At 45.6% G+C, this 11042-nt stretch overlaps 1 protein-coding gene across 1 annotated transcript; it reads right to left on the bottom strand.

Moving 5' to 3' along the window:
- Positions 1–1881: 1881 nt before the first annotated feature.
- Positions 1882–9133, bottom strand: LOC146170926 (uncharacterized). Its single transcript, XM_084586663.1, has 5 exons — positions 8891–9133; positions 7119–7259; positions 5415–5503; positions 2312–2531; positions 1882–2064 (listed from the first exon to the last, which is right to left on the bottom strand). Exons 2-5 carry the CDS (start codon positions 7162–7164, stop codon positions 1982–1984), a joined length of 438 nt encoding a protein of 145 aa, XP_084442789.1. The 5' UTR covers positions 7165–7259; positions 8891–9133; the 3' UTR covers positions 1882–1981.
- Between the last annotated feature and the right edge of the window lie 1909 nt (positions 9134–11042).

Genomic DNA, 11042 nt, shown 5'->3' with positions numbered 1-11042 from the left:
TGCCCATTTTTTCTTTTTAACTTCCACTAGAATGTCGGTAACTTGAGTTATTTCTCTGACCCACTCTGGTCACGATGATGGGCCACAAACCACTACAAACTAGGGGGTGCCCCCTGTTTAAGTGGCCCCTCCTTGAACCATGCGCTGGGTGCGGTTTCCCTCCCCAGCGATGGTGTTCCTCTGGCTGCTGCAAAATTTTATCAGAATGCATTCTGAAAGAAGCAAAGATGTTAGGTTATAGTATCGGTTGCGAACCGGGTTGCTACCTGTACGCCTTACTGTGGAGGATATCGCTGCATCGCCTTGAGCTTCCACCGCTTCGCAGTTATCGTCCTTGCGAAGGTGGTAAGCTTTCAAGTCTGTGTCTTGCACCGCATCGGCGGTTTCACCGCTCGTCAACAACCGCAGCTGGTAGGTGAGTGCCGTAGTCCGTGCCGTAACTTCGAACGGTCCAACCCACTTGTGCGCTAGCAACGCGGCGAAACCACGCGCTGCGTTACTAAGCGGGTGCGTTCTTCTCAGTACCAAGTCGCCCTTGTTGAAAACGACGTGACGACGACCTTTGTTGTACTGATCCGCTTGCTCCATGCGCGCGACATCGAGGTTTACACGAGCCGCGCGCTGCGCTGCCTCAAGGCGCTCGCGGAGCTTTGCCGCGTACAGCATAAGCGGAGGGGGCCCCCAAGTAGGGCGTTCTCTAACGGAAAAGCGATCTCTTTCCCAAAATTCAAGTAAGCAGGTGTCATACCCACCGACCTGTTCACGGTTGTTCTAGTGGAGAACGCCAGTTTGGACGGCCGTGCGTCCCAATCCCTGTGCTGCTCGGTCGTCGCGACCAGCATGCTCTTAACATTCCGATTCGCCCTCTAGGTTATGTTGCTCTGAGCGTGGTAGGGCCTCGTTTTCCTGTGGCGGATTTGAAGCGCCCGACAGGAATCAACAAAGACTTTGCTTGCGAAATACGAAGCATTGTCTGATCAGGTCGGAAGGGACACCGAAACGAGGGAATGTCTCCAAAAGTTTCTCCCAAATCTGTTCTGACACAAGTTTCCTAAGGGGGAATACCTCAACCCACCTGGAATAGTGGTCCGTTATTACCAGGAGTCATGTTTCGGACCCGCTCTCCAAGCTGTCATCCGCCGTACTCGTCCAGAGGGCGACGGTCTGTTCAGCTGCTGGCATTCGAGAGGGTTCTCCTCTCACCCGCCGTGCTCGGTTGTGCTGACCGGCGGTCTGTTGAGGTGTACCTGCTGAGCACCTTGGAGAACTACTCGGAGTCGAACCAAGTTTACAGCATGTTTATTGCAACTGGTCTCTTCTCGCCGAAATCACCCCTGGCAGCTCGTTAAATAGGCTCGCTAAACAACGACCATATCGCTAAGCCAATAGGGACGAAGTAAACTCTCTGAGCGGGGCCAATGGGCTCCAGCATAGTTCCTCCTCACACCCGTAGTGCTTTACGCACAACGTCACGCGTGCGCATTCCATGGAGTTCAAATCCGTAGCCATGGTCACGTACGTCCGTGCCGGACAGCAAGAGTCCCGTGGGAATGAGCTCCCTGGCATCCGCTGCTCCTTACGTACCCCTTATAAAAATGAGAACATCCTTTGAGTTCAATGTGAACTCAAAAAAGTCAGAAGGAAGCAACTTCCTCTGAACTGAGAATTGGCTACTGATTTTGAATTCACAGTGAATTAACTTTCTCTGACCATCCTGTGAATTTCCTGTGAATTTCCTTTGAGCTCCCAGGGTACAGACCGTTGTCAGTTTGAGTTGAGTTCACAGGCAGTGGCCAATTATTGGTTCAAAGGAAGTTCGAAGGAATGATGACTATGGGTTATTTGGTGGATGTTCGAAGGAAGTAGGTTCAGACTGAAACATTTGTTTGTATGAGCTTATATTTATTTGAATAGATGTACTTCCTCTGTTTAGGCCTTGCAATTAGGCCTGCTTTCGAAGACCCTGCGACAAAAAATTGGATCACTGTCCACAATCCCAGTGCAAACTTGCGCAACTGCCGGTGACCACCTTGGCTAGTACTCCATTCAGCAAGCAGGTGTAGGCTGCAAAAAGAAAAAAAAAACATTAGAAGCATGACTACAATGAACAAGCTAGAGTCCATCCAGCCTTCCTTAGCTTTTGTAAATTAAATATACAGAGCACGGACAGTGTGAGCGCCATGCAGGCACCACAGCATTATGCATTAAGGCAAGCATTATGGCCCTGACCATCACTGAAAAGTCAGCTGTTTGGACAATATTTCAGAATGCTCTTGCATCACATGCACAGGCTATGAGCTCGAGGACTTACAGATAACAGCATCCAATTTTGGGCAGCCCAGTGCCTTTTTTGGAGCTTGTTCCTTGCGGGCATTGCAGACACGGCCATAGAGTGAGCTTTCTTCCAGTTCTTCGGGTGAGAACACAACCCGCACCAAGTTACACGCAAACTTTGTTGCTTGATTGCCCGCACTGAGTTTCATGCGGTCAATCAACTGCTGATTTACCATAAAATTGCTGCCAATGTGCACCTGCAAGAACAAAAAGGAAATATTAGTACTATGACCAGTATTATAACATACAACAATATTCCTTGATATGCAATAAGAAAATGAAGGGGCTTTACAAACAACAAAAAACTTAGACCAGCTTAAGAACATTCAAAGAAACCCCAAAATGCATAATTAAGGTCATTTGTTTGCAAGTAAAAATACACATTCAAGAAGCCGTACTTTAACATGTACAACAATGAAGGCATACGAAAACTATTGGATGTTTTTGACACCTTCCCGAGCGGTGTTTTGATCTAATTTTGAATCAGGCCAAACATCTTTTAACATTTTTATTAGTGTAACCTGACAATTGTGTAATATGTATTTAAAGTAACTAGCCAAAAAGAGGGCACATGATGCCCCGCAAAGGATTGAGCGCTAATAGTGCATTGCTATAGCAGAAGAAAAAACAAGAAATAAGAGATTTTTTTAACGACCTAATTTATGCTTGCATTTCAACAATAAAAAAAAAAAACAGATTTTAAGTCAGAAAATAAAGGGATTTACTCATCATTAACACTGCAAAGGCCATTAAAAGCCAGTTTAGACAGAGCACAGTGCCCACATTGTCACCTCCTGTTTAAAAATACTAACATCCTTTTCGTACATCAGAAGCTCAACCAATTAAAAAAACTGCCAATGAAGGTTTAGCAAAAGCATGCACTCCCTGCTCTGTATGTGCTACTTTGAGGCAACATTTAGTTTCCAGCTTGCACAGATAGCTTTCATAATTTAACCCCTCAAGCGCTTTGGACAAGCAGCTCGTCCTTGCAAAGATGCCCTCAAGCCATTTTGAACGAGTGCTTGTCCTTTCAGGATAGATCCTCACCCTGAGAGTTTTAGGTGAGTACAGCGCTCCTCTGTGGCTTAGGTCATGCGCCATTTGACAGATGGCACCACTGACCCGTTAACTGCTTTTTGTTCTACCGCGTGAAAGCCTTTTAAGCAGCCTTAATGAGAAAAATGGTGCCTGGTAGAGGCAACGCATGCACTGTTGGCCCGTCATCGCGGGAAAGAAGCTTTTCTTCGTTGCCATCCTCGCCATCCGAAGATGGCTCAGACACCAATTTTTGCATTGTTATGGGAAGTGAAGACGACAGTGATGACATGAGTAGTTCTTCCGACGAAGATGATGACAGCTCAGACGATACTATTGCGACTTCTGTGTCAGTGGATGAAAATTGACAACATTCCGATGAAACCCCCTGGGCTTCCATTCTTGGTCGTCCCTTGTAAAACATTTCCAGTTACCTCGCTATATGTTACTCGACTAGATTGCTGCTTATTGGCGGGCAGTTGATTTTTCACGTAATGAGCAATAAACTTCACTGCGCTCATTTGACTTAGTTTCTGGTTCAAATATTTTTGTCTCGGATACCTCCTTTTTTATTACACTACCAATAGAAACCAGCAGTAAAAATAAAAACTAAAGGGACACTTAAGCTCCGCCTTTAAGGGTATGATGCGACCAGTGTAGGCTACCATCCAACGTATAAAGCCCTGCTTTAACCAAGCTGTATCAACATGTCTGCGTAGCCTAGGTGTAGCAAGCCTGACTCAGCATTGAAGAGCACTGGAATGTTGATTCGTATTTCACCTTCCCACCTCAAATGAACGACCGGAGTTAGCAGCTCCTCCTAACTTTTGGATATCATGTGGTCTCGTTAAGCCACACAAATCATCGAAGAATGTGTGTTCGGCCATGCCACTTGCCATCGCCATGCTCTTGATGTTTCACTCACAACACAGACAACAAATTTTCATGTAATGGGGCCTTTAACGATATCGTAATTTTAAGCAATTTTAGCTAGAAATCTCGAAATAATAGTGCTCAAGGGGTTAAAGTGAAATTGAACTATTGTTGGATCAGCTTAAGAAGCCACAACTCCTTCTCAAAGGAGACCCTCCTGGCAATACCATGGTGGTTAATTGCCTTTGACTTGCCAGAGTGACATTGCAGGTGGCTGTCAGGTGCAAGTGGATTATATGCACATCAGCTTGAATACCATGATGACTGGCCCAAGTCGCTAAAATGACGGATTAGAGGAGCACCAGCTGCGTCATTCGAGTTGTAGTGCAAAAAGATGGCCTTCCGAGATCGATAACCTAAGAAATTGCTGAATATTAAACAAGCTAATGGAAATCTCTTTTCTGATGAAAAGGGCTTTGCTATAGCCCAAGCGAAGTATGCTCAACAGGCAGCGTAAACAAAAGTAACCTTGCACTTCCGATCACTACAGCTTTCACAAAAACTCTTCCAAATCAATATACACACGAATGAAGTAACAGTCACTAAAATGAAAGGAAGCAGTTGGGATTTTTTTTCATGGTTGTTTTGACGAATTTAAGAAAATAGCACTGTCTGTCTTTTGTCGTTTCTATCAAATTGACATTCATTTAAAGATATCATTATGCTACTAATTATGCAGTCTGTGAGCCCAGCCTCATAAACAGCATCCCAGCCAGGGCAGCCGCTTTTCAGTGGAGCCGAAACGCAAGGTGCCCGTGTGCTCTGTGTTGTCGCTGCACGTTAAAGCACCCCAGGTGGTCGAAATTTCCAGAGCCTTGCACTACAGTATCTCTCATAGCCTGAGTCGCTTTGGACATTAAACCCTAAGAGCCAACCAATCATAAAGAGCATTGCTTCTTGCCTATCTCTGAATTCAGTGACTGCTGACTTCATTCACATGGATAATGAGCTCCTCGTTTCCCTATCCCTGCACACTTCTCAATGGAAGTGCATGACTTGTGGCAGTGCTATCATAAAGCTAGAACCAAGTTCTTGTGTGACCCTTAAAAAAGTTTCATCGAGAAAGGCAGTAATGAGCACAACCATGCAGACACTAGACTAAAGCAACTCACCTGAGCCTCGGTTGGCAGCACAACTGCTTGTGTTGTACACGCAGCATTATTAAGGGATTCCGTCAGCTGATTGACCAGCTCAGCAACATCTGAAAAAAAAAAACAAAAAAGGAAAGCTGGAACAAAACATACTATTTTATCACTAGCAGCAGCAGCCCATGTAACATTCACCACAGGAGAAAAGCCTTTTCTTTGCCCTTGACTGCATGACCAACCCTTTTCTGTCGCCAAATGCGCCATTCAAAATTTAGCTGCTAGACACTGGCATCACTCACGCAATCAAGGCGCCCTATCAGCGGTACATAATCTAGGGGATGCTGATGGCAATTGATGAAGCCAATGCTGGCATCCCACTTCTGATCTCTTTGTTCGCTGTGGAAATGCCTGGATTGAATTAACTGTGGAGGACGTTGTAACTACAGTGCAACTGACGGGTGCTGCTATTGCTTAGAATGAATTGATGGGTGCGAATGATGATGCCGAGATAGCTGTGAGCGCTTTAACAGAAGTTAGTCAGATCACATCCCTGAAACAGTTTGTCGGTAGCAAGGGCCTTGAAGAGGTCAGCATGCAATATACATGTATGGCGGCAGCAATACGCCATACATTTGGACAAAGGCTGACACTCGAGTGTGTAGCTGATACTCGATAGCCCATGCTTCACCTATCTCGTGTCTGTCTTTCGTGTGGACATTTGCTAACATGGTGTAATGACCGAGTTAAGTTAGGCAGATTGCTGAGCCAGGTGCCGAGCTTGGACAAGCATAAATTTCCTGTTGTGAAAAAAAAAACGCCACCTAAGTGACCAAAATGGCACAGGAAAATGAAGCGCATGCCATAAGGATTCCAAGGTCCAAGACAGGACGAGGCCACATATGATAATTTCATACAAATTTAGATTTTTTGCTGTCCCTCCTGCGCTCATTCTAGATGCACCTCATCATTTGCAGGAGACTCTGAGGTTAAAATCTGAGGGAATCAAGGGTTCCATTCAGATACGCCGTCCACAGTAATGCAAGAGCACCACAGACCTGCCGCAGCCATCTGGCTACAACTTATACCCCGTGAATGTGTTTGAACCTAATGCAGCTCTCCGGGTTCACTGGAGCGTTGTTGTCACCGACCACTCCAGAACAGAAAGGAACCCAATCCCGCGCCCGTTTTTCGGCCTCGGCTTGAGCAGCACAAATCAGCACAGGTGCTCACCTTGAGTGGCATTTGTTTACCATGCATTTTCATGCAGCTATCACATACGACAACAGGCTCAATCTCAGATGCATGCCGATCCCAAGCAATGACATGTGACACGCAAGTCACTGTAACACAAACAAAGCATGCTTGCAGAGCAGGAGTGGCAGCAGTTCATCTGCTACGTGCACTGCAAGAATAGTGGTTGGTGGCGTCATGCAGCAGCGCCATGGTGTAGCTGAGCACTACTGTACACCACCTATAATGTGTCGCAAAGACAACTACAGGAGGAACACCAATCCTAATCCTCAGTGTAGGGGGAACCTTATTGCAGCAACATAATCTTACTGGTGCTTTTACTAGGACGTGCTACAGACCAAGAGGTCTTATTCATTTAAGAGTTAGCACTTGAATTTGTTATGCTTTACGTAGCATCTGGTGACACAGCAAATAATTTCAGTCTCATGGCAATGGAGATCAGCATTTCAATGGCTTCAGAAAAAAGCGATCACATACCAAGCATCTGACGTGCTTGATCTCTTGCGGCCTTATATTTCTTCATTCTTTTTTTTTTGCAGACCCCACTTCATCCTCAAGCTCCAGGACTCTCTTTTTTGCATCTGTTGGCTTAGACATTTTGTCACAGCTGCAGCTTTCCTGCAAAACGACATGTGGCAAGGTCTATTCACTAAATTGTATTTGCACTCAAATGCATCATACAAAAATTATTCAGTATAACGCATTGTGCAGATATCTGGTTCCACACATGAGATTAGCAAAATAGTGACCAAATGAAGACCACTGACAAGAGAAACGTAGCATCGACACTGTTTAGGGTTCAAAGCAACACTTCTTAAGGAGGAACATTAGCCCTTGAGCAAACCTTGGCACATAAAAGGACATGGTAATGTTTAACTGCGAGCTGACACCATCCAGCATCACTACTGCTCAAGTGGGCAGAATGCCCACTTGAGCAGTAGTGGACAAAACAAAGGCTACATTTCCAGAAAAACAGTTTGAGCTCCCACGCATACCGTAAAACATAGCCACTCTGCTGTATGGTAGGTTCATGGTGTTTTATGTCCCAAAGCGACTTAAGCTATAGCGATGAGGGATGCCGTAGTGGTGGGCTCACCTGGGGTTTTTTAATGTGCAAATGACATCATACAGTACACAGTCAACTTGCATTTCACCTCCGCTGAAATGCGGCCATGAATGCTGGGATTGTACCCATGTACAGTCGTGAGCTTTATGAAAGGGAGCATGCGATCCCGTGGCAGATAGCCTCATCCAGAAGTAGTGGCAAAGTGCAACGGCAGCATTGAAAATGAAGTGGAGAGAGCGGTGCCCTTCCACCTGTTGGCCGTACCCCATGCACTGGGAGCAACTTTTACATCGGCAGCTAAAAATCATTGCAGCATTATGCTGTTGGTAACTGATATCACTGCTTGCTTTGCTATGCTCTGACCTAGCAACCCAGCGTAGGCTGGTAACTCAGGCAAAAGCGGCAGCCCAGGCCACTGGAGTCTTAGAATGGAGACTCCACACACTGCCTCCCCACCACACACACTTTTTTTTCCTTTTTTTTAATAAAGTTTTCTCTCTCTGCGCGAAATCTGAGGAATGGCTGGTAGCGAAGAAAGGAAGCATGTTTGACGCTTCAATAAAAAGAAACAAACAAATGAATATGAAAGTAAATGAATGCGACAACACGTTAGGCGCTTTTATCTGCTTAAACTTCAGTCGCCTGCAGCTGTGAAAGCGTCCGTTTCGCTGCTACACTACCAATTGTCTCGGAACGAGCATCCTGGGCATCTTTAAAACTTGTTCTAAATCAGCTTCAATAATCAAGGAGCTGCCATTCTCCATGCCGCACCGTTCCGAGACAACAATGCGGGCAGGGTTTTTTTTTTTTTTTTTTTTATAGAGCCCAAATTGGGAAGCCTACTCCTGTTATCACGAAACACCGAGAATTGCCATTTGCTGTGTAAACAGGGAGAATCAGGTCCACGTAACGACAGCAGCCGCGTTTATTCTACTTCTTATTTCCGCAAATTCAGTTCATTATGCATTTTTGTTTTAATTTCACGCAATTCCCGGAATCAACTGTCTACCTCTTTCACCATGTGCACTACTGTCACCTGCCGGTTCACACAATGCGGTCGTAATGCGGGCATGTAAACGACTTCGCGACACGACTCACCGCGAGTAGCAAAGGAAGGTGTTTCACAGGTAAACATTATTAAGACACGAATATGAAAAGAGACAAGAGACGTTTGACTACTTACCCACTCCGAGAATGAACGTAGGAGAGTACGACCCCTCCTTCCACTGGGCATGTAGTACTCCTTGGTTTGGAATAATCTTCCAGTATTTTGGATTATCCATCAGTTTCGCCTGCAGTTCTTTTGATTGTAGGTTTCTTACAGGGTAGCGGTCGCCCATTTAACCAAGACATGATCGGCCATTTGCACTACTCACGCTAAGAAAACACGACGAATACAACGAACGCGAACAATCAACTTCCTACGGTCATGAAACACATAGTGAAGCATGCCGCCGGCTGTTTTCACGAAAACGATAGCGCTAGAGTCTCAAGTTCCATTGCAAACTTTTAAATGCATTTTTGCAAACTTCACAAACTTTCAAAATAAAACTTATAATTTATAAACAACCTTAAACGTTTGTTTTTTTAGTAGTAATATGTGATGCGTAACAAAACACAAAATAATTTAAGCAAATTATTGCCACAAGCAGCTGCAGCGCCCTTTTTTTTTGCTGCGGAATTCTTGTGGTGCATGTCAATCTTCATTGGTTTTACTCGCCGTGAGAACGTTGGTTTTACTGGCAGTATTCGTAACCTCGGCTGCGGGGGCTTCTGTGCGTGGTGGTACCGACGTCGCTGACGTATTAATTGCTGGTCTTTAAACTGTGATAGGAGGTAAACGAGCTTGACTTTCGTGAACAATGTGACATCCGGTACTATTTATTTATTTATTTATGGCGGTGAGTTTGCCACACGGCATAAAAGGTGGTGGTATAGCGTCACAGGAATGTGTGGAGTGCAGCCATGTGCAAGAAGTCACACAAACTGCGTGCATAAATGTTGTTTGTTGTCCATAAGTGGAAATGAGAGTCATTACTTGGTGAAAGTCCAGCTTTTTGTAGAATGGTGTTGCGCATATGCGAAGTTCCTGGGCATGTCCATATTAGATGCCGTACAGTGGTGTCGCAAGCCGGTTCTTCGCAGTGTGGGCATTTGTCGGGAACTGGAATAGTAGTACTTTGCCACTGGTGTCGAACGGCGGGCGTAAGAGCCACTCCGACCCTCAGCCGTCTCAGAGATACCTCCTCCACCCTTGTTAGATTGGGGGGAAGGGGGTACGTACACGGGGGAATTAGAGCACGTGTACGCTGCCTGAGGGATGCTGATGATGTCAAATGGGTCAGGAGTGGATCCGGTGGCAAGGAATCATGAATAGGTTGTGACACATCATCTGCATGAGGAAGCACGTCTGCTGTTATGGTATTCAAATTTTTGTTGTCTTAAACCCAGTGAGTGGTTATAGTCACTGGGTAACGGTGACAAGCAGCATGTATAGTCTGTGCGACCCTAAGAGTGCCATGGACTTTCTTTAAATGTTTTAAGGCTTCTTTAGAGTGAGTCATTATTTGTACTTTTTTAAACGTAGGGTCGGCAGGTAACGCTTCTATGGCGTTTAAGATAGCTTGCAGTTCGAATGCAAGAGTTGATTTGGCGTCGGTAAGGTAACTTCGATTGGTGTTCAGGTGAGGGTGGGTTGGGCTTATAAAAGCAACTGAACCACCTGTTGGGGTTACGGCTGCATCTGTGTAAATTATACAGTCATCATGTGTTGCGCAAGACGTTATTGGGAATGATGATGAGAGCTGCGACTTCTTGGTGAGTAGTGGCTTATTAGAAGTAAGGTGGTAGTAGTCCCATGGAGGTGGTTGGTTCTCTAATTCAAGACGAAGGGAAGCTTTTCTTGCTCTGTTTGTCTGTCTTTGGGCAGTTAATTCTGCCAGCGAGTTAAGGTGGGCGTACTCCTGGAGCAGACGGATAGGAGTTGATCGAGGCAGTCCCGTAATGACTCGCATGGCCTCGTGGTTGAGTGCCTCGAGTGTAGACCATTGCCGTTTTGTCAGTTCCTGAAACTGTGCCTGGTATAGAAGCCGCGGTTAAAAGACAGCACGGACAAGTCGGCGAGCGGTATCTGATCGGGCACCACCAGAACGATTTGCTATTCTTCGAATTAGTCCCAGTGTGTTCATGGCACTTTTGCGTACATCGGATAGCCAAACTGTGCCTTTTCCTGAAGAATGTACATGGAGACCCAACACCTTGGTATGTTCCACTTCAAGGAGGGGTGTATTGTCAATTGTCAACGCGAATGGATTAGCTTTGAAACTTCTGCGGCC

This window comes from Amblyomma maculatum, unplaced genomic scaffold (genome assembly GCF_055883805.1).
Source record: "Amblyomma maculatum isolate TAMU_Amacu unplaced genomic scaffold, ASM5588380v1 scaffold_27, whole genome shotgun sequence".
NCBI classification, from domain to species: domain Eukaryota; kingdom Metazoa; phylum Arthropoda; class Arachnida; order Ixodida; family Ixodidae; genus Amblyomma; species Amblyomma maculatum.
The sequence above is the reverse complement of the archived record's forward strand: the minus strand, read 5'-3'. Positions and strand labels throughout refer to the sequence as shown.